General features: G+C 32.0%; 1 protein-coding gene across 4 annotated transcripts; it reads right to left on the bottom strand.

The window, feature by feature from the left end:
- Positions 1-466: 466 nt before the first annotated feature.
- Positions 467-25,106, bottom strand: LOC125064186. 4 transcript variants are annotated; one of them, XM_047671108.1, is made up of 25 exons: positions 24,979-25,106; positions 22,631-22,708; positions 20,204-20,293; positions 19,165-19,299; positions 18,551-18,673; positions 17,577-17,666; positions 16,915-17,001; positions 15,439-15,534; positions 14,516-14,587; positions 13,684-13,767; positions 13,524-13,610; positions 13,178-13,252; positions 12,426-12,503; positions 11,063-11,218; positions 10,479-10,601; positions 8,146-8,253; positions 6,808-6,966; positions 6,294-6,449; positions 5,527-5,673; positions 5,047-5,109; positions 3,588-3,698; positions 2,706-2,795; positions 1,743-1,835; positions 1,511-1,603; positions 467-817 (listed from the first exon to the last, which is right to left on the bottom strand). In XM_047671108.1, exons 1-25 carry the CDS (start codon positions 25,079-25,081, stop codon positions 519-521), a joined length of 2,796 nt encoding a protein of 931 aa, XP_047527064.1. In that variant the 5' UTR covers positions 25,082-25,106; the 3' UTR covers positions 467-518. The 4 variants fall into 4 exon arrangements, 3 of the variants coding, with proteins under 3 accessions (XP_047527064.1, XP_047527065.1, XP_047527067.1); XR_007119577.1 differs by lacking the exon at positions 467-817 and adding an exon at positions 3,000-3,138 and having other exon boundaries at positions 1,535-1,603; XM_047671109.1 differs by lacking the exons at positions 1,511-1,603; positions 1,743-1,835; positions 2,706-2,795 and adding an exon at positions 3,000-3,138 and having other exon boundaries at positions 729-817.

Raw genomic sequence — 25,106 nt, 5'->3', positions numbered from 1 at the left:
TCACCTCACTGTAACACTTCATTAGGTATATAGGTATTTAGGTAGGCGGATGAGCAAATGGTCTACCTGATGGTAAGATGTCACCACCGCTTATAAAGATTGGCGCTGTAATTAATAGTAACGATTCCTTACATTGCCAATTGTCCACCAACTTTGGGAACTAAGATGTTATGTCTCTTTTTCCTGTCAACAATATTAAGTGTAAATGTTTGACGGTAGAGTATCCGATGACCTACCTAGACGAGCTATACCATCCGGTAAATCATTTACAATGTTTAATCTATTTACCTCACAATATTATCGTTAAAAGACAACTCAATCAAGGACGTACTTGTAAATATAATTTTAAAATAACTTAATATAATTTAATAAACTGTTATACTTTTCAAATATGTTTTACTAACAATATAACACAATCAAATAAAACATTGAATACAAATTATACAATAAATTTTTTGTTAACATGTTAATTTCCCACCATTTTTATTTTTAGCGCCATCTATCTGCTTATCGGCAGACTAAGTATGCAAATGGTTTTTTAATCTGCGAACTCTTCCTTCAATAGCTGTAAGAATATTATAAACCGCTTTCAATTCCTCTTTTTCTTGGTTTTCTCTTATATCGATCAAACTATACGCTGGTGAAATATAACAAGATCGCTTATTTCTTTTTTTAGTGTTTATGCTTGAGATTTTTGTTTGGCAGTATTCGTCTTGTCTTCCACTGGGTTTCATTGTGCATGCTTCAATGTAAATATTAGGCGTCGTCGGTCTGTGGTACACGGCTGCATTACCAGGTGGCGCTAGGCATCTTTGAACTAAAAGAATTAATGATTGGTTTTTAAGGGTGATCTCGTTAGAAAACAATTAATAGAGAGATTATGGAATATACAATACTAATAGTAAAAAATGAAAATTAATTTAAAAAATATTTGGAAGATAATATTCCAGGAATTAAACCAGTTGCATGTAAAAACGTGAGAACTAATGCACTTAAGCCGACAGGCAAAATAAATTGATGAAAATGGTTAAATGCCTACTTAACATAATAATATGGTGATATGATTAATATTATGTAAAAAAAAACACTAGTAAATATTGGACCTTTATCTTTTGTTTATAAAAAAATAGCTTAAGTATAACAATAAATAAAATTAATCTGATTCATGATATAATATTATTACGACAACACGAAGGCAGGAAAGTGACATGCCACCTGATATTCTTTTGTTGTAGATATTCTTTGCAAGCTTACATTTACGGAGCTTCTAATATTAACTCAGGGTAATATAGATTACTAATGTATCATGACCATGTACCTTTCGTATTATTATCACTATTAAGTTATTATCTTGTTAACTATTAATTACACCATTATTACAGAGTTTTCCGACATAAACTCTACTCAACCATAAACTTTAGGCATACTGTCAAATGATTAAAGACAATGAAATTTAACTACTGTTTACTTATTGTTATATTTATTACTTAATGTAATACGTTCTACTTACAATAATCTTTAAATACAGCTATCTTCATTGCTAACAAGTTGTTGAAATAACGGCTATCTGTTGTCACGCGCCATTTTGGATCATCGATTGTATCTATAATCATTATTATTATTGTGTGATTACATTTGTCTACGTCTAAATAAAAATTTAAGAAAAATAAAAAGGTTTTATGCGGAATGTTAAACACAAAAGTTAAACACAAAAAATGTTAAGTAAACATAATATATCATACCCTTATTTTTCAGCAGTGTATCAGCAATTCTTGATGTACATTTTGGACAACTAAGGTATTCTACGACAGCTTGGATGGATATATCTGTTGTGACTACAGAAAAATATATATATTTTTTTGTTATATTAAAACGTTTTAAATATGAAATACTTCTACTATATTGTCACATCTACTTGTAGAAGTTTTTGGAAACAACGGTTTTAGATGACGTTCGTGGTCGAGTAGTATGTACACCGGTTTTCATGGGTACGCCACTCCGAGGTACCGGGTTCGATTCCCGGCCGAGTCGACGTAGAAAAACTTCATTAGTTTTCTATGTTGTCTTGGGTCTGGTACTGTCGTTACTTCTGATTTTCCAAAACACAAGTGTTTTAGCTACTTACATTGGGATCAGAGTAATGTATGTGATGTTGTGTATTTATTATTTATTTATGGTCAATCTTTAAGGCCAGCCAAATGTGCTAAACATTATAATGGACAAATGTGTACGCTACCTATATTTCCTCACTAATTATCCGACGGGACTGCGATTCGACTAGTGAGAAATTAGGAGCAAGACGCGAGACTTTTATCCAGAACAGTAGACTCCTTAACTCCATTCTTCTAAGAATATCTTGGAAGTAAAACGCAATGAATTTTTGATATTCTAGATTCTGGGATTTGAGCCCAAAGCCAAAGCAGATCAATGAGTAAACAAATTAGCTATTGATTTTTCAAAATTGGTCGGGAGCTCAATGTTTACATAGCTTCTGAAAATTCCTAAACATTCTTCAACTTCAAGTTGATAAAATGGCCGGTCGGAGTTAATTATAATTTATAAAATGTGATTGTTTAACATTTGTTTATTATGGAATGTTCATTATTGTTTCAGATTAGTATTATACTTTTTTTATGTATTTAGAGAAAGATTATTTTTTATTCCCCGGGTCGACGTCATTCCTGCATTAATTATCGAATATTTACCTGGACGATTGCATCCTGGACAACATTCCGCATTGGCGCAGAGCATACAGGAAGTTATTCGTGACGTCATTTTTTTTAAGAGTTCGTTCACTAAAATAATGATTTATATTAATTTACTACAAAACTACAAACTAAAGTTTACGAAAAACAAAAAATAGTGTACCCATAATACTAATAATTAATCTTGATAATAAAGTCAAAGTCATAATATTGGCAATATATGTTAAAAATACGTTCAAAAATCAAATTATTAATACCTAATACCTACGTATAAAAGTAAAATACAGTAACAACCCGTAAATGTTCCTCAGTTGGGAAAAAGTCCGTTCTCCTCCAAAGGAAAAGTCTTGAAAACGCTGCTCCATAGACGGTTGGTGCATAGACATATGGCACAATTTCATCCAACATATGTAGGTTTCCTCACGACGAGTTCCTTCACCGCCGAGCAGGAGATGAAATATAAACACAAACATTAACATTGAAAACTTACACACACATACACAAATAGGTACGTAGGTTGTATAAAAACGTTAACGAAATATGAACTAAAATAAATCAACCACAAACTTTGTTAATGTCACGAATAGCTGCGACAGTTCGAATAGTTCAGTTTAATTTGGTTCACGCAAAGAATTTTTGTAATGAAAAATTTAGACAAAGTTTCGAAGCCGTTTAGTAAATATCTAAAATAAAATTCATGTGTCTGCTTTTTGTTGGAATGTGCAAAGTTTGTCAACGGTTTTATTAAACAAAGTAAACAATAAGTTATAAATGTTTTGATACTGAATTATATCACTAGGAGAATAAACTAGATTTAGTTTTTGAATTTCCCTACGCTTAATTTATACGACATAAAAAGTTAGCACGCTTGTGTAAACTTACCTTCATTATCTGTATTTATATTTCCATCACAATAAGACAATAACTTTGGTAGGATATGAGAGCTTCCAGCAAAATTAGAATGACATATTTTTATAGAAATACTGCCCGTTGCTAAAAAAAATATATATATATTTAAAAATTAAACCATACTTTCAAAAATGTATTTCTAAATAAATAATATTAAATTATAGAATTCATAAAAGTTATGGGCAAATTCATAAATAATCTGCTTTGAGAGAAAACGAAATATATATTCACCTATTTCTTTCTAGACTTAGAATCAATGTTAATTGTTATCACACAATTGCGATCGTACTTTGGATCCAACTTTAATATAATACCGATTTTCGAACTGCGATTGGTCGAAGATTTCGATGGTGGCGCTAGAGAAAATTAGAATTGAATTTATTGTGTAATTATAAAGCGTATCGCGTTTAAAATTAAGGCCCGTATTCACAAACAATACACCACGAGGGCTAACAGTACGCCCGAATGTATAGGATCCGCATTTCAATTCATTAACAATAATTGAGCGATGGGATGTTTGCGTAAAATTAAAGAGACGTCTAGGCCACGTAACTGTCAGTGAAACGTCAAAGTGACAGTTAATGCGAATTGCCGTTTAAACCATCGCCAATGCGCCACCAATCTTGGGAACTAAGATGTAGGTAGAACATCTGATGAGTGGGTGGTACCTGCCCAGACGAGCATGTACCAGCAAGTAAAATTTTAAATTAGAAGTTTATTTTTTGCCATTACAAAATGGATTGCACATACATTAGAGAGGCACTCTCATAAATATATCGACGACGTTTCACAATCGATTCAGAAAAATTACAATAACCAGACAATGTTTACAATAATAGAAACATACAGGGATAATATTTAATGCATTTGCCAAACATTCGGTGTTTGTTTAAGATAACTTAGTAACGCAAATGGACCAATCGCAGATCGGTATTCGGCGCAGTTCTTTCGCACAGCGAAGGATGATTACTCCCGGTAATGCTTGCAATTGAAAAGGCTTGGATACAACGAACGCTATGAGAAATGGCTTATTTAACATAGCGTTGCTTACACTACCTAAAGTATTATTTGTGAATACGGGTTATAATGGTATTTATATACACCATACCACGAGAAAAAAGTAAGAATAAGAAGTACAGAAGAAAGGTTTACATAAGATTACTATTTTAGTACATTAATGGTTAAAAAGCAAACACTCTCAGATAACATTTGGGTACAGGAAAATATTTTTAGCAAAAATTTAGGCGGCAATTATTTGTGTAGGTACTAATTTTAAAATACAATACAGTAAATAAGAATAATAATATGATTATCATTGTTATAATACTATAATTTTGAATTCTTGCCAAATCCAAGTCTATACACATACATATTTAAATAGGTTTAAGCTTAACGTAAATTACATATATTTGATTTAAAAAAAATAATGTACCAGCGTCTTGAACTTCTGGACGTACTTGTACGGATTCCGTTACATCACTCGGAAATACTTGACCTGAAAAGAAAAACATTATGAAAACAAAAACATATCACAGAATTAAAACGTCAGAAATGTTACCTAATTAATTATCGAATATAATACTTAAAATACCTTGCAATTTTACTCTCTTACTAGATACTAATATTTAATCAGACTGGGTCTAATTGATCGCGCTTTATAGATCTATTCACTCACGAAGACGCGCGATTCCACGTTAAATGCGCGTTCGTGCGTACACGACGTCTTAGTGTGCGTGAGGTTATTACATACATTGAGTACAGACAGCAAAAAATACAAATGGGATTACCTTTAAGTTTTACGTATTGTTTAACGTGGGTAGACGCGCTTTTATAAGTGAATATACTTAAATTCACATAATATTTATTTATAAAACGTAATATATTAAGTAGTCATATTTAGTTAATTATTTACCTGAAATTATTTGATCCACAACGAATTTTCTAGAATCACTCGGTTTATTTGAAGCTAGTGGTTTTTCGTTCGACTGCGTATTTTCTTTGGTGGGACGGATTTCGGTGACGCTTATCGTTGAGACCACTTCAAGAGGTTTTGCAGATACTACAAAGAAAATACGAAAACAATGATTATATTTCACTATGCAGTATTCAACTACTATATTTAAAGTTAATACATATGTGTTTTGTGTTTTGCAACATAAATAATAATTATTGTTGATTTATGACGGCAGAAATATGGATGTTTTGAACAAAACGATATGACAGATGACAATGATTGGAAAAACATTAAATAAACAACAAAGGAGTTTTTATTTCGCTTACAAAATATGTCGTTTATAATATAGACAAATATAATTTACGAATTATATTAATACTAAAATATCCACAAGAACAGATGTTCACTTAACACTATTTTCATGATGGGTCATTTCTTATCAATTCATAAAAATAGAAATTCAAAGCTAGCTAACCAACTAGAGTTGACGAATAAGAAAAGAACCAATCAATGACAACCAGAACAGCATCGTGTCTGAGCCAGACCACTGGCAAAGTCATTTACAAAGGCTTGACGTCAGCGAGCTATCGTAAGTCTGCCAAAACATTATTCTTGCAGTGTAATAAAACGATGCGATGTTCTTAAATTAATAGTAAAATATACAAATGATCGTTGAGTCGTGAATAAATTAATAATCTATCGTAATTAGGATGAAATATCATTACCACAATTAATAGCGCGCTTTTGATTTATGACGATATTCGATAAATTTTTCATCTCATCAAGTGATTTTTTATCATCACAATTGCTTATAGCGTAAGACGCACGTTCTAAAGATTCAGTTACAGTTGATTCGCTCAAATTAATTACAGACTGGATATCTGAAACAAACGAAAAACAAAAATAAAATTTTCCGTGTAGTGACGGCGAAAGAATAGTATTCACTACCACTGTCTCTTCTATGGGGGTCATAAGAGGAGACTAAGGTATATCTTAGTGACCATTTGCTCATTTGGTGGTAACCACCGTAAGCACGGTGAAAACTCGTGAAGTTGTGTATAGGGGGAGGGGGATCAGGGCTCCGAAACTGTCATAAACCAGCTGACCTATCGCTACAGCTTAGCTACCACTAGTTGAATTTTAGTGAGAGAGTGGTACTTCCTGGTTTGCCGCCCCATTCGGCAACCCGAAGGTATGCAGCGTTGCACTACCACTAGTAAAATTAGAATTGTATATTACCTTTCTTTGAATCATTAACATATCCCTTAATCCATTTAGCAGCGTTTAAATTACTCGTCACAGCGTTCGGCTCCGCGCTCGGCGTGATTCTGTTCGAATTGCTTTCGATCGTGCTCATAGGGTCGTTGCAAGAAGGTTTTGAGTAATCGGCGATATTCCCTATTTTAGTGATAATGATAAATCAAAAAAATATAAAATGTCAAAGAAAATTAATTTCTCTAATGATATTTAAATATGGTTTTTATTAAACGGCAATTTTACGCCATCCTATTGTTACATTAAAAATTCTCTATTTAATAAAATAATTTTAATGTCATATTTATTCATCTTATTTTTCGCAAAACTTTAATTTACTCAGTAAAAATGTTAACCTTTTTACAATAATGTTAGTTGAACATTGATTTTCTTTTACTTTTTGTTTAATAACTAACTAACGATAAAATATACAAGGTATTCAAACGCTCTTGTAAAATATATTACCTGTGGTTCATTTTGATATTAAAATGTGGATACAGATTAAACATTATTTTATAATCATATTAATTAAGTTTAAATTCAGTGTTTATGGCACTATTTAGGCAATTATACTTTTATATAGCAGTACCGAAATGCTGTTAGTCAAAGTCTTTGTTCAATATTTTTATTTTACATATTTATACCAAATGATTTACTTGAATTTTAAATGATATATATTGAATTTTATAATTTATCTGAATCGATCTGAGTAAGGTCATTAGTTAAAACAACACAATAAATAATATAAATAAATTCGACAGGACTCACAGCAGAAACCACATTTCTGCCGGGCCAGTCAAAAAAAAAATTCTAAACTATTTATACTAAGAAATCGGTATCAACATTAATGGGCCTCATATGAAGAAATTTCGTCACAGCTAATAATCACAGAGACTAGCAAACTTGTGCAGTGAATATCAAAGTATACAAGCGCAAGTGTGTACGCCAGTACGTTAGTACCACGAAACAGTAGTCCAATAAAGACCATGATAAAAACGATTCGTACTCCAACTCTTTGTACAAAACGGTTTCTCCAGATATATAATCGCTGTGGTCTGTGGTCATGTGTAAAAAATATAGTGTTTTTAATACCGTCGGTAAACGATACTATCGGTTAAGAAGTTTTTTTTTACTGGTATAGGTGGCAAACGGCTACCAAGAAATTTGTAATACCGGGGGTGGTAGGTGCATTGTTGGCCTTTAAAGAATCAGTGGGCTATTTTTTTCATAGTGTTTGTACGAGACAGAAAATGCCTTAAAAATCGAGTTGTTGTGGTTTTTTCTGTTGGTTATAAAGTTGTGAAGTAAGTGACATAATATTACCCGTATCTGGGCTTGCTTGAATATCGTTTGACGGTTGTTGTATGCTACTTGCGTCTATTGAAGTCGTCTGTGAAGCCAACACGCTCCGCTGTTGGGTGATTTTCACTTCTGAAATTGTATAAACAAGTAATATTCCTCTATATTTGAATAGACATATGTTTATGATATGTATCTGTTAATTTTATCACTTTAAATATTTATTATATACACATTCCTAACATTAGCAATTTATAATATATTTTGTTTACTAACAATATTTGAAATATCTTATATTTAATATATAATGGGGAAAACTAGTTAGATAAATTAGTCTTTACATTTAGAACTGTTGCCGTTTACGTTTAGAAATGTTCTGCAGTCTTGGAGTTCAAGCTTGATTCGTATCAAAATTCATCATATCCGGTTCAGTAGTTTAATCTTGAAAGCGTGACAGACGGACAGTTTCTTCCGATTAATATTAGTATACATTTAATAAGATGTGATTAGCATTGTGTGTTTATAGTAATAAATAAATTATTTATTAATATACCATTTACATTTATACAAGACATACCTTTATAAAAAACAACTAATTAATAAATAGATTTCTTTTGTTTTGAATTATAAAACAATATAACTTGATGGTGGTACCACCGACTCATTCTATCGCCAAGCAGTAATACTTAGTACTGCAGTGTAACCACTGCCACAAGGTACATACAACTCAGTTTCATAGATTGGTGAGATGGTGCACCTTAACCGATGATTGCGGGTTCAAACCCAGGCAAGCACCACTGAATTTTCATGCGCTTAATTTGAGTTTATAATTCATCTCGTGCTCGGTGGTGAAGGAAAGCATCGTGAGGAAACCTGCATGTGTCTAATTTCAAAGAAATTCTGCCACATGTGTATTCACCAAACCGCATTGGAGCAGCGTGGTGGCGCTCTAATCCTTCTAACCTCTCTAAAGGGAGAGGAGGCCTTAGCCTAGCAGTGGGAAACTTACAGGCTGTTAATGTAATGTATGTAAAAATATGTAAATAATGATAATACTATAAGTTGCTAACGGTCGCCTATAACAAGAATTATATTGATAAAAACGTTGGATAGAAAGGCTTGAAAAATGACAACACCTGGTTCTTCTGTAATTTAAATTTCCATGCCAATACGCGACGGCTTAAAAGTATATCGTTTTACATAAAATATATTTGAAAACTTTATTATAAAATTTATAGATAAATAAAGGTAACAGTTTTATCTATCTATTTATATATTACACACGATTGAACAAATACAACATAAAAACAAGAAAGTGTTTTTTTTTATTTTATTTTGATAGCAATTGAACATGAAGTTTCAAGACAAATATAAGTAATTTTGTTATTCAAATCTCACACACACATTCGTAGATCTCGTCTCATTATTCAAAAAATAAGAGAGTTTATTATTTATTTAAATGTTCTCTTTTCAAAATTTTGCCTCAAATATCAACAGAGGTTACGATAAAACAAAATATATCATTCCTATGCGAGTGCCACAACTGTTTGTATATTTTTCTTTTGTATGCGGTCCGTGAGCGTCACAATTGTAAAAGCGCTGCTGTATTTTCGAGAGCACGTATGTATTTACACATTACTGTTGATTTTGATTGAATTAATTGTATAATTTAAAAATTAACATTATTTGTATTCTTCAAAATATTGTTGCTATAGTATAATGTGATTCATAAATGATAAAGATAGTTACGTTACGTTAGTGTTTAGCTATATTCCTAATTGATGTACCTTACCTTTAGCACACGGTTAGTGTGACCACCCCTCAAGGGGTGAATTAAAAAAGTACCCTTTATATATCCCCTGGACTCAAACTATTAAAAAGTTATTTAGTGTGAATGATGCATTCGATTTTTGAAGTGATAACTTCTTATGGGAGTGTTAACCGTTTTGTTACGTTACGCGTTACGGCGCCAGTCTATCTGGCTTCCCATTCTCTTACGCATACGGTAGCGATAGGTAGGCTCCTCCTCTTCACACTAAAACCCACAGCGCTAGCCGTATTTCGGACCGTTTAAGTTATCATTGCTGCCGGGCGCCCCGAAGCGCACACTTTTTTTATAATATAGGCAAGCGGTTGAGCTAATAGACCACCTGGTGCTACGTGGTCGCCACCGCCCTTAGAAATTGGTACCGTAAGAAATATTAACATTTCCTATCTTCATCTACGGCGTATAATCTTACACTGTTGGAAAGGTAAACCTCTGACATAAAAAAAAAGTTATTGAGGCCCTTACACTAGGCCAACGAAGGCGTTAAATTTAGTGAAACAAAATGGTAGGTAGCTCTAAAATAACCTACTTTTGTCAAGCGACGAGCATACTGTCTGCTGTGGTGGCACGTAGAGTGATTCGCCAAGATTTCGCACCGACAATAGCCGACTCTGACCGATGTGAGCCGAATGTCCTGAACTATTTGATAATTCTAAAAAAATATATATCTTATATTATATAAGGGCTTATTATCGAATACACATACCTAGACATACAAACACAAACATGTGCGATTTGTATTAATATAGGCGAATATAATACTCGGTTTAAATTGAGCTAACCACATGTTTAATTCTAATTGACTCAGAATAGTAATTATTCGGAGTCAAGTCAAATGCACGTTATATCATAAAGATATCTATTTATATATAGCTCGATAGAGCAAGTCTTATGTAAATAAAAATATACGTTATTCATAGAAATTTTTAAAAAGCACTTATGAACGTTTTTCAAGCGTTTAGAATGTACTTCGAGAAGACCAGCAGTCGTTATTGAACTAATGAACTAAGATTTCAGTTCCAATATGGTCAAATACGACTTCGAAATTTTACATTCAACTCTCACGCCGAAAGAGTTTTACTTCAATTCAAATTAAAAATAAATATTACTAACGGTTGCTTCTATTCGAACTCCTCGCACTGTATTGAGAACAACCGTCGATTTTGCTTCTTCCATTTTTGAATTCAAGGGAACTTCCCGTTTCTATTGACATTTGTTTTGTTTCTATATCCGTATTGATACATATCGAAGAACATTCTGGACAGACTTCTATAAATATAGATAAAAATAGGAATACATTTTATTGAGTTCTTATTTTCACTAAAAAGGGTGTACAAAATGTTTTTCCACATCTGCAACTGATCTAATGGCGAATATTTGTATGAAGCGGTGGCAGTATGAGCTCGTAGTCCATTGCTGGGTAAATGTTTCTCCTCTTCTTGACCTTACCAGGTTTTGAGCTACTACCAAACTGATACATGTGGGTTATTATAATATCTGATAAACGCTGGTTTCATATCTACCTTCGGGTACTCATTTAATACAACAATGTATATGTAGTTTTGTAATTAGTTATGTAAATGTTTTTTAATTTTCCGTTAAAAAAGAATATTTCATAAATACATTTATTATTTAATTGAATTTATATAGTAAATAAATTCAACCATAAAGCATATTGTCTTAGTACTTGACTAAGTAAGAGAAAATAAAATAATTTACCCGGACAAGACAAGTTTATCCTCTCTACGTTAGATAGTTGATACGAGTTAAGATACAAGTAAAAATAAATCCGAGCGATTTAATTTATTTCAGACGGTGATATGTCTGTTAGTTAATTAAAAAAAAAATGTATGTTCGTTTATGAAAAAAAAAAATTACAAAGGGTTTTATTTCGTGGACATTTTAATCTGAAAATGCTTCTACCTATAGGTGTGGAATGAAAGTGTATATTTAGGAGTTTCCTTAGATGTCATCTGGGTATATTACAAGCCTTTATTTTATTTTATGTTGCTTTTTTATGAACAGTGATTATATTTATAATTTTATTAAGTCGGCCGTATTCTTTTTTAATATTAGCACTAGTAAGCATTTATCTCAATATTAATAAATTTTAGCAATAAAAATATTGGTTTTTATATTTTTTAGATAATTTAATTTTTTAGATAAAAAAATACCTTAAATGGACAAAATTAACATCCACAAAATAATAATTAGAATTATTTTTATTTTTAATATTAGTTCAAAATCTCATTTGGTAAAAATGTTACCAAACAAATTAAAATATATACGTAAAATAAATTAATGACGTAAGAAACGACGGATGGATTGTGTGAAGACGATATGGTTAGAAAGAATGTTACTTGTGAGATGGCGTCTGAAAGAGAAGTATGGAAGAAGAAGACATGCTGCGCCGACCCCAAGTAAAATTGGGATAAGGGCAGGAGGATGATGATGATGAAATTAATGACGTAGGTACCTGCTCCAAAACTGTCTTGCGTATAATGAGGTCCATCGTTGAATGAGATTTGTTGCACTAAGTTCGATGTAGATATACCTGGAATAACAGCTGCGCGTAAATTCCTACAGCTGGGTAAATGTTTTCTCTACTCTTAACAAGAAGGCAACTTATTCTATCGCCAATCATGATGCAAGTATCCTATTCATCGATCGCGAGAAACATCGATTAAAGTCCCCTTGCTTTAAATCCAGTGGATCATCTCAAATACCAACTATTTTTTCTCTGAACAATCTTGGATATAAAATATAGTTTGCTTTGAGCAAACCCGTCTGGGTAAATACCACCCACTCATCAGATATTCCGCCACACAGCAATACTTAGTACCTATGATTGTGTTCTAGTTTAAATTGTGAGTGAGCCAGTGTAACTACGGTCACAAGGTACCTAATATCTTAGCGCTCAAAGTTGGTGGCCGATTGGGTATGGAAGGAATGGTTAATATTTTTCACAACACAATGTCTATCTTGATAGTGCCACCTTACCGTCAGGAGGCTTATTTGACCTTTCATATATAGGTAGATGATGATGATGATGATGATGATGATGATGATGATGGTGATGATGATGGTTGTAGAGAGCAAAAATATATTTTTTAAATTATGCTATATAGCAATTAAAAAGTAATAGGCTATTCCATCTGTCGGAGACACTGGCGACACGATTCTAAAGTTTCATAAATAAATAAATTAAAAAAAAAAATACAAAATTACCGGCATTTATATAATCTGTAAATTGGGCGTATGAAGTTGATTTTTCACTTCTGTTAATTCCAGAATAATCCGTGCCTGATAATTAAAAAAAAAAATAATATTAAGCAAGCTACGGCATATTGGTGTCCTGCATGTCGACTTCGTCCACGAATGCCAATTTTAAGACGGTCCAGTTGACTACGCAGAACACAATATAAATTTAAACCAATTAGCTGTTTGTATATTATTGGAAGTACACATAAAAAATCGTACGTTTTTTTATTATGTTTTTTATATTGTTTAAAAGGAGAAAGAAAAAAATGACTGTATATAAAATTACACAGATAATACAAGTTTTAATAAATACCCATCGAAACATCTTCTAGATTACTGAAAAGCAAAGATGGCGCCGTCGAACAATCCCTGTTCTCCGTATTCAAATGAGTTGATACAGCTGAAAAAAACAAAAAAAAAATAAAAAAAAAATTAAGAGTATTTAAAAAAAGAACACTAATTGATTTTCTTACCGGCACTCATTGTAATTTTTGGGCTTCTGGATATAAATGACGCAGTTTGAATATGAACGGATGAAACTGATGTGATCTTTGTACCTGTAAAAGAAAAAAAAAATGTATTGTTAGGCGCAACACACCTAATGCAACTTGGTACATTCAATAATTTATTGTGTATTTATTGTGCAAGGATTTTTTTTATTGGAATGCAATAAAGTATAAATAAAAAAATCAAATAAATAAGCACAAGTCTGCCAAAAAGAGAGTGAGCCAGTGTAAATTTAAAACGAATATAATATAATAAAATTCAATTGGATTCTGTCTTTTAATGAACGGTATGGGCTTAGAAGCCGTGTTCAGGAGTTCGTGGAAAAAGGTGTTTCTTTCTGTTGTGTAGGTTTCGTGAGAGTTACAAAATAAAATATAAATATATATATATATAGCGACAATAATATAAAAACTTAAGTAGTGTAAGCGCGTGAGAGCAGTTGAACATATCATTTCATTTGATCACGACAAGGATGAAAGATACAATTCGGTGTGACGTTTGTTCAATATTAAAAATCGACAAATCTTTGAAGAATCTTTACTTTTTCTTTCTATTCAGTTTTTGATACTATTATATTGTTTCGGTATATTGTTAATATTTTATTAAATACTAGTTGCCGCCAGCGGCTTCGCTCGAGTTTTAAGTGTTCATCGTCAAGTGTTATGTATAAAAAAGTAACCGATGCCATTCCTTTGAGTTTAAGGTTTATCCATACCGAATTTTATCAAATTCGCTTCATCGATTTGACCGTGAACACATAATAGACCCACAGATATTATAAAAGTTACCAAAAATTACCTGTGCATGTTAAAATTGTTCCCTTGGCCGTCAGTAAGTTATTATTCAATCTTCTGTAAGGTACACTTGTATCTAAAACGAAATAAAAATTACATACTCATAACACATAAGTTATTCTCCCGCCAAACAGTATACTATACTTAGTACTGCTATATTACTGCTTGAAGGGTGTGCCAGTGTAACTACAGGCAGAAGGCCCGATATCTTAGCTAACAACGTTGGTAGTACTTTGCTAATATCAATAGGCAACGGTGACAACTTATCAACATTTTCTCGTCCGCCAACCAATAACATAGAAAGTTATAAAATATTGTAAGGATGATGCAAATATATTCCGAACTAAGCGATTAAAAGGTAGTATAAAGGTATAATTGTATTTAACTAACATGACTGTATTTTTAGATGTTGAAAAAGAGTAACTACTGAGTTTCTTGCCGGTTCTTCTCGGTAGAATCTGCATTCCGAACCGGTGGTAGATTTAATAAATATATTTTGTTAAATGACGATTCAAAAGTGCTTGCAAAAACCTACTTTAATAAAGTATTAATGATTATTTTTGATTCTGACATATAATGTAATGGCCTTAGATTATTTATAAAGAGGCACTTCTGTGAATAAGATTTAATTTCGACCTCAGAATTCAAAAGTTATTAAAATTCAACAAATAATAAAAAACAAATATCGTAGATATAATATTTGAGAGTAATTTATTTCGACAACGTTCTAACGATTACTATGACAGTTGGCTCGTATGTATTTATTCGTCGCAAGGCTTTTATATTATTCCTTCTGTTGTGATTTGTCACAGGACATAAATAGAAGGACAACTTATAGTATTTATAAGTGTATAAAATAATTGATTTTATTATAAAAGTACATATGTCTGTGTTTTTACAATTTTAATGTATTCATTCAAATCTTACCAGTAACGACACTCGATTTGCCATCTTGCAATGGTTCTTGGTCTACGAAAACCGTTGATACTTTTCTAAATGATGGAACTGGTGACGCCTGAATCTCTGACAACATCAACATCAATCTTTATGCAAACGGCGTCCGAGTGCTAATATTACTGACGAATATTATTAAATGTTTTTGTTAGGGATATAACAATCAGTAAAAAGTCGGAAATTGTCTACGTTTAAATCTCATTCTCTTTGATTGGCTATGTATTAGGAGGGCCATTGGTCTATGGTGGAGGATACTGTTCTAATAGTCCAACTAGTAGTTTAACAAGACAATCACTTTATAATGATAAAAAACAAAGTAATTTCCCAACGAATCAAATTCAATTTTATAAAAATAATATTTATAAGAAATGCAGTGTCTATAAGTGCGTCAGTCTTAGCTTATGACGCTGTAGATATGTAGATAATTAGATAGATCAAAAACTATCTACAATTATAGATCGTTAAAAAATAATGTTTTCTTTATATATCCGCAAAATTCATATAATCGAGATATTTCGATATCTATAAAATTCAATGACATAAAGTTCAACGGGCGGCCATGTTTGACGTTTACGGGTGCGTTCAGAAAGTGTGTTACAAATAATAATAGAGTAACTACTGAGTTTATTACCGGTTCTTCTCGGTAGAATCTACATTCCTAACCGGTGATAGCTTTACTTAAAATAGTTTGTTAAATGATGATTCAAAAGTGCTTGTAAAAGCCTACTTGAATAAAGTATATTTTGATTTTGATTTTGATAATTTCATGCAGGGGTACGATACACACGGTGGAATTTATAAAAAAGTAGTTATGTTACATTATGTCGAAAAATGAAGGTTAAACCGTATTTGTTTAGTTTTATTAATGAAGCCATCTAGTGTTATAATAATATATGTGTCCAACATCAACTTGAGATTTTTCATATTGGAATCAAAGATACGATAAGATAATAAATGATGTCTATAAATAACATACTCAAGTATCGTAACATGACATAAGTTCGTATTTTGAATATCATCTATCCGATACATTAGTATGGGAGCACAAATATTGTTAAATATGCGTTAATTCAAATCAGAATGAGCAGAACGTCACATGGTTCACCCCCAAGTTAGCAAAATTGGCTTGGTAAGTGGGATATTGCTATGTGTTTAGTAATCCTGAGGCTATAAGGTTGAGGAAATAAGGTTGAGTGTACAACTAATTAAAATTCGTTACTCTTTTAAACTGCGAAATACAAACCAAATGATTTTCAAAACCAATCACACTTGGGGCCTTAAACTGTGAAAGCGTTAAGTTTGAGAACACTTGAAGTTCGTTGAATCATTAAAATAATATTAATTTTAAAATTATTACAATTAATATTTCAGTTATGATAAAAAAAAATTACCTTCGAAAATTTGAAACCACTCATAAGTTTTTATATAATAAGTTTATTTTTTTATTACCTTTATGTACAAATCCTTGCAAATTCTTCGTGGAAGTCATCGTCTTAATGGACCGCTGTGATTTACTAGAGATCAATGTTTGTACTCCTGTAAGTAAACCATATATTAGTTTTCCTTATAACGAATATGTATAAATAAATAACGCTTGTTTTTTGTTTTTGTTTGTAAAAATTCTTCATCCGGTGACGAAACTATCTTTAGTCGTCGTATTTGGTATTTTTATAAATGTTTTTGGCAGTACCTAACATTTATTGTACCTATTTCGAAGGCGAGTCGTGTCATTTAAAAAAAAAATATTAAAGAAGAATTGTTACGCAATAAATGGTTTCTAAGATCTTTAAGCCACATACATTACATTAGCAGCCTGTAAATTTCCCACTGCTGGGCTAAGGCCTCCTCTCCCTTTGAGGAGAAGGTTTGGACAATAAACAGTAAAAGTACATCATTAATAAGTAACTTATAACTATTACTTAAAATATTTTTATTTAAGAATTGTTAATTCGTTTTTAGTTAATAGAAAACCCGAATATTAAAAATAAATCGGCTTATAGTGGAACTCACAATCACTGGTTAAAACATCGTAAAGAAATATAATATTATAAATTGGATTTTTTGACTTATTTATTATGACAATAACTAGTTACTTTTACTAAACGTTATACCTTCGTCAACAGTAGAACATACAAATTCATCACAAGCCTCCACCTTTAAAAAATCTTTAACAATGTCTGATGTTAGCTTGATATTAGTCTCTGTAAAGTAAAAAAGAACCAAAACAAGAACAACATTTATATTTTTTAAATGGATAGAATTTGCTCTGTCGGGTAAAGGCGCATAATGCATTTCGACAGTGGTGACTACACCTTTCAAACGATTTGAAGAGACAAAATATATCATAAAGCCTCAATTCTTGTAAAGTTTTAGTGCCTTTTTGTACTATTGTTAGTAGTTTCGGATTATCAGAGTGTGTAAAGAGTGAGCATCTACGTTTACGCACTCTAGTGCACTATGTTCGGTATAGTTGACTGGTCTCCCTTGAGATTGGGCGCCGTGGCAGTAATCGATCAGACCGACCAGTGGCGTAGCATAGGTCACTAGCACCCGGTGCGGATTCCAAATTTGCCGCCCTCTTATTTTTGCAATCCATTATAAAAAAATTGGGACATGGTAAAAAGAGTACTTTTATTAAATAACACTAACCTGAAAAGTGAAATTAACATTTTTTTGACATAGAGTAAAAGGTAGAATATCACTTGAGAAAAATTATAGAGAAAACGTAATACAATAATGGAGAAATCGCCTACTTCACGGACGCTCTTTTGCGCACGAGTATCATTACAACCTCAACTGAAAGATTAAAATTTAACTTTGCCGCTCCCGACAAAGTGCCGCCCGGTGCGGACCGCATCCTCCGCCCCCCCCCCCCCATGCTACGCCACTGAGGCCGATATCATCAGTAGTTTTTCGTTCAGTAGGATTTCATTTATTACAAGCTTACTGAACAGTTCTAGCCATATAAAACAATTAGTATGTAACAAATTATAAATTTTTCACTTCTTAATAATATTATTAATAATAATAATACGATATAATCAATTGTGTTTTTTTTTTAAATATTTTTTTTTAATTTATTCACCTGCATTGTTACAAGTTATTAACATCTGCGTATACGCATCCTTTGGTTCATAATCGACTGACTTCACTGAACTTGGTTCGATAATAGCACTCAAGTTCTTACTTTCAACGTTTTTAATTCTATCTGTAACGTTTAATCGTAATTTAAATAACTTACATTATTATTAATAGCCATACATTTATATTATAACTAATATTTTTATAAATTATCAATAGAGTTTTATTGGGAGCCTTCTGTGAATAAGGAGGCCGCCATCACAGAGGTTTTAATGGTGTAGATGTAGAATCTGACAAAAGAGAAATTGGGTTTTTCTCACCAGGAGCTGTGACTTTTATAACGTAACTATGTCTATCGAAACAAACATGTATACTTATACTCTACTGAATGATTAGAATTATATAATTTGACTTTAAATACGGAAATAATAATTAATAATATTTTAAAATATGCATAATAAACAATTGTCTCTGTGACATAAAAAAAATATACTCTTATAAAGATTACATAATCATAATGAATCGAATTCCAAATTCAATTTATTAATATGTCTGCTAAGAAATATTGAGCAAAAATATAATATAAGATACTTATATAAAAAAATATTTTAATAAAACCTTTGATTTCATCGCCTGGTATTCCATAAGGGAAACTGCACTCATTCGCTTTGGTATCAAAAGAATTGCAATAACCTCGCAAGGACTTGTATGATGTCGCCTTAGATTGGTTTGGGGAATTTCCAATAAGCTTCACTGTAAAAAAAATATATTTAAAAAAATATTGTTCCTATGAAAGTTAGCTAAAAATAGATACTAACTTAATTTATAGTAGATTTAAAGAACATTTTATAAGCATCAACAACAGCAAGGCCAGGAGTATTCTTATATTTTATAATATAGGATTACCCTCAGATAAAAAAAAAAAAAACAAAAGGCAGATAAGAGCGTACGGAACATTATATTGAAGTAACAAAAGCGAATACAAAATCAAAAGCGAATGCAAATTCTCGACAATGTGTGTAGTAATGAAAATTTTTTTAATACGTTAATTATTAATAATCCAAGTGGCAACATTCGAAGTATTACCATTACCATTATTAATAAAACGTCGTATAGGCGATGATACAGTGGATTTTCTCTCAATATCATCAGTAATTTAACATTCGAAAAAAGAAGGCAAATCATTGTGTATCTATACAAATCTATAACCACCCCGGGGGGTGAATTGAACCCGCATCGGTGTATATTTTGTATTTTTATTGTAATTTTAAGTAACCAATAATATTTTGTCGCAATGCAAATGAAAATCTACTTTACTAAAATAATAAGTTTACCATCGAATTTCGCTCGCATGGACTCAACAAAAACAATTCGTCTTTTATTACAGTTTGATATTAAATCATCCACATTATGACGTCATACATTCAAGTCTAATATGTCGATACATTCATTCACAGACATTCTGATCTTATACGTTTCTATATTCCATTCGGTCGCGATATGAAAATTCATCTACACCTGTCTCCGTGTGTAAACTACTGAATATATGTCTAGCTTTTATAGCACTAATAAGGATTTAAGTCTCGCAATACATCCAAGTTACAACGATGTTTGGGGGTTATCCGCAAATCGAATGCTTTTAGCCGTTGACACTTACAGGGCTGTGCGTGGAACCTGAACATGGACGGACCAACGTTCGCGTGCCTCAAATAAGATTTGTCACTCGACGCTGATCTCACTGAAGCGCCTGAAAGAAAAACTGACCAATTTAACACTTCAATGACCCACAAATTCTACAAGACCTTTGTCTATGTAATAGATGCCATACCCAATCTTATAAATATATTAACTCTTTTGTAGAAGGCCAATAATTAAAGTAATACTGCCAGATTATTCGGATAAGTTACAGTTTATAAATAGCCTTAATTTTTTTTATTGTAAAAATTCACATATTTAAACAAAAGATATAATATGTTTTTTGTTAATTTCCTATATTATAACATATTACTTGGAAACAGTTGTCCATGGAGGAAAACGTGCGATAAAATGAATAACAAAAAAAAAAAAACCGTTTCAAATAGTACTTAAGAGAAAAGCTTATAATAATAAATTTCAATCTGTACATCTCTAGGACACTTTATAGGAACAAAATACGTTTTAAAAAGGCATAATTAACAATTTAATACATTTTGCGGATATAATATTTAAAAAGTTGCCATTAAAAAAATAAAAAAAAAAAACTTATCTCACTTTGTAGCGGTAATTAAAAATATACAATCAGAGATACAAAATAACATCTTGCTAGTGTTTCTAACGGCGATATTAAATCAAGCGAAAGTATTTCTTTGGGGTTTATGTTTAAGATTTAATTAAATTTTAACCCTTTAATGTTCATGAACGTGAAATAATCTTTCTATTTAATATCTCGATTAACAATCTTAAACTTGAAACAACAAATTTATTATTCATGTTTCTGATAAAATTCGCATTATTAATATAAAATAATTCTTGGGCTTGACGTTTCTCCAATTTTTTGAAAATCTTCTGAAAGTTTTTATAAGCTGACTCATGTATGTTTTCGTATATCAATTTTGACTCAATTTGGACTTATCCTAGCTCCAGACTCCGGATATATAGTATTTAAAATAAAAACACTGCGCAATGTTGTGTACCTTGTGATGTACTGATTTCAGCCGCGGCGGTCTCATTTCAATCTCACAAGTGACATTTTACAGTGCGAAAGTGTGTGTTGCACCAAACGTGAGGTGATTGCGTGCTTTCTGAGGCACAGGGACATACATACATACCTCCAGTTTATAAAATAACATGTTGCAAATATTTTTTCGGAGGACCTGCAGGTTCTCTGTTGACTCAAAACCTGCTTACTTAATCCAACTGTGTCGTGACACCGAACTTAAACAGCTGTTTACATCATCACCTTAACTCTTGAGCTGCGATCACATGTCTTATACACATTAAAATTATATTTTTGGTTGAGTGCAAGTGTAATTATTAAGATAATAATAAAATATTTTTTAGGCAAATCTGCGGGTTACCGGCAATCATTTCTGCTTTTATAATATATTGGAAAATAAAGAAACTTAAACAACTGCTTAAGTAACCTACGTGTCTTATTTCAATTAAATTCTGATATATATGTATGTATCCACCAACCCGCATTGGAGCAACGTGTTGGCATAAGCTTCAGATCTTCTTAAAGGGAGAGGGGGGCTTAGCCCAGCAGTGGGGCATTAACAGGCTTCCTTTACTTTACTTTTATCAATCTATCCAGAAAAATCTATCTTTTCTTTCTTTACATATTTCAGTTTCTGATAAAGTATTTTGGCTGCATATAAATAGCGGGATTCTCAGACTGGTAAGCGTTGTACAAGCAAGATATCTGCGACCATGGCGAAGACCCTAGTGAATGACCAAGCGATATGGTTTCTTCAGTCGCTGTATTTTGTGTATAGTTGTCATAGTCAGCGCTTATTCTCCCCGACGGTATTTCAATACCCCTCTAGGTTAAAGTTGTCATTTCCAAAAATTCTGATGATCGCGTTATAAAATAAACTTAGTTCCAAATTTCAGCTTTCTAGACTGAGTAGTTGTGATTGCCCGTTAACAGCAAAAATAAACGATTTTATACGTATAGATTACTTTCTTACAATGTTATTAAGCCTAGTGAGGCATATAAGCTATTAGACGGCCTACGAAGTTTTCATGTAATTTTAAAGGGTCCAATTCTATTAGGACGCACGTATTGCTTACAAATGACATTATTTATCTTCGAACGTCAGACATGAAATAGAAAAAAGTAAGACAAATACACGAGTTAATAAGATACGTATTAATTGTGTAAGTTTTTTCGTCAGACTTTCGAACACGATAAGCGATTTACTTAGAATTATAGGTGCTATATAATTTATTCATTAACGAACATCAGTTTTTAAGTATTTTTTATATTGAAGTCGTTCTATGTCAATAGCAGACGTAATAATTGAACAATAACCATGAGCCAAATGTCGCCCATAGGACAGGGAAAGGGTTAAAATTATATACATACGTATATTATATTGCTTACCTGTTTCGTTATAGACGAATATCGTGGTTTGTACTGCGTCATCCCATTTGCTTATTTTTTTTAAATTAATCGATCGGACTGAAATTATAATTAATATTCATTATAATCATACTAATGTTGTAAAGATTTTTTTTAAATTGATAAATGTACCAAAAATGTGTGCGTTTATCAATCCTTATTTATGAAATAATCTGACTGACAATAACATAGTCGAGGTAATACATACATACATAAGCAGCCCGTAAATGTCCCACTGCTGGGATAAAGGCCTCCTCTCCCTTTGAGGAGAAGGTTTGGAGCATATTCCACCACGCTGCTCCAATGCGGGTTGGCGGAATACACATGTGGCTGAATTTCGTTGAAATTAGACACATGCAGGTTTCCTCACGATGTTTTCCTTCACAGCCGAGCACAAGATGAATTATAAACACAAATTAAGCACATGAAATTTCAGTGGTGCCTGCCTGGGTTTGAACCCGAAATCATCGGTTAAGATGCACGCGTTCTAACCACTGGGCCATCTCGGCTCTTATTATATTATATTATATTAGGCAAGCATTTATTTATAACTCGCTGAAACCGCAGCTTCAGAATTCAGCTTGCCACGAAAATCAATTTCCATCGTACTGTTTTAACGTTTATTTTCCAACAGTTATGTAATATTTAGGCTATAGATATAAAATATAAATTATTGGCATGCAGCGTTAGTATAATGTGCAGAATGTTGAAATATAAGTATTTAATGGTTCAAATTTTTATCTGTAGACGAAACCTCATGCTATTCTGGTCCTATATATATGAACTATTTTGTGGTGAAGTTGTCAAAAAGGTTAAAATCATTTAAAAATCTACGATAATCGCAAGTAAATATAAATTACAATTACATATAAATGAATTATATATACAAATTATTATAATATATTACATATAATAGCTTCAAAGATGAATACTGAATTTATAGAGTAACATCTCTCCTCCCTATTTAACACTCATTGGGGCCAAATACCTTGATATTATCGCTTTTTATTTATTAATATATACAAACATAATACAAAAGCCTAAATATTAGTGTTCAAATATTTATCTCGACAAAGTATATCATTACTATATGACGCCTTACTATTCATCCCTTATTACTAACCCTTATGATAGTATTTTATAGTATGATTCGATAGCCTTTGAACCCATATTTACATTATCATCATCAAAATTGAAGAAATTGCATACAACTTTTCATCCCCAATTTTATCAGCCCTGATGAGTGAATTAAAAAAAATACACATGTTAGGATCCTTAGGCTTCAAGCACATTTCGTGCCAAATTTCAACAACGACATGCGTAACAGAAAGATAAATAGATAGAGATACTTTCGCATTTACAATATTACTAGTATATAATTGTGGATAAGTATAGATTTTACACATAAACATCACGAGTCCGTCTGTGTTGTAATAAAGTATAATCTTTCTCAACTAAGTATTTAACACAAAAAGTTTTCTTAATCAGACGAGATTAACGCATTCTAACAAACACTCACACCCCTTAGCTTAACTATTGATGATGATAATAATGTCTTCCTTAGAGATTTCGTCATGTCAGCCATTCTTGCAGGACTAGTAAACTAATCAGGGCAAATTAGTGCACAACTATGGGAAGACAATTTGTCCAGACCAGAAAAAATTCTGAAGCGAGAACTACGTGTTTTATGAGGCACGGGAGTGTGAACCCAACCTACTTCTATACCTCGGGCTGCTGATGAATTCGACAGAAGAACAAAAAAACCAGATCAATAAAAAAACTTATTGGTCCAATTTGGCGTTTAAGACCTTAAAATCTGCCTTATGTTGGCTGGTCTAGTATTACGTAGTATTAAATGTAATATTTTAAAAATGACACGTGTAAGGAATTTGTATACATTTACAAAGACCCTTAATTTAATAAGGTCGAACATTGTATCAAGTGCGAGTAAGTTTTTGTTGATTTTTCGTCCTTCAGACGTAATGAAATCACCCGTTTACGGTCCAATTGAAAAGAAAATTTTATTTCGCTTTCAAGAATTTATTTTTTGTAGGCGACACCTTCTATTGAAGCTGATTCTGATTTTATAACAGATCTATCTATTATAAAGTTAGTTATATATAAATATATTGGTTTATTTTAAAATCAAGTCATATGTATGAAACTCTTTTGAGTCATTCTAAGGAGCTGTCGAAAGCCCGTAGGCGTAAATTAAGAAGAAATCAAGATATTTGAAGATTTGTATCACTAAAGATGCTGCGCTACGACTATGCAACATTTACGGTGAAGGAAATTAGATGATTGAATGTAGAAACAAAGTCAATACTTACATTTTCTAAATTTATGTGGTGGTTTGGACCAGTTAGTCCATCTTTCAGCAGTTCTCTTCCACACGCAATTCCATCGTCGCCTACAGACACGGCCGATCGACATACGCCTTTTTAATATTTTCAACGAC

The sequence above is a fragment of the Vanessa atalanta genome, chromosome 5, assembly GCF_905147765.1.
Source record: "Vanessa atalanta chromosome 5, ilVanAtal1.2, whole genome shotgun sequence".
NCBI lineage: Eukaryota > Metazoa > Arthropoda > Insecta > Lepidoptera > Nymphalidae > Vanessa > Vanessa atalanta.
The sequence above is the reverse complement of the archived record's forward strand: the minus strand, read 5'-3'. Positions and strand labels throughout refer to the sequence as shown.

Bases quoted from the DNA above. Each gene is read 5' to 3' on its own strand.
- LOC125064186 (XM_047671108.1), bottom strand. From the start codon at position 25,081: ATGTCGATCGGCCGTGTCTGTAGGCGACGATGGAATTGCGTGTGGAAG. The intron at 17,667-18,550 runs GTGAATAAATTA...TTTACTTTACAG, and splicing joins AATAACTTGTAACAATGCAG to AGACTAATATCAAGCTAACA. The intron at 17,002-17,576 runs GTATAACGTTTA...GTTTACTTACAG, and splicing joins ATGTTCTACTGTTGACGAAG to GAGTACAAACATTGATCTCT.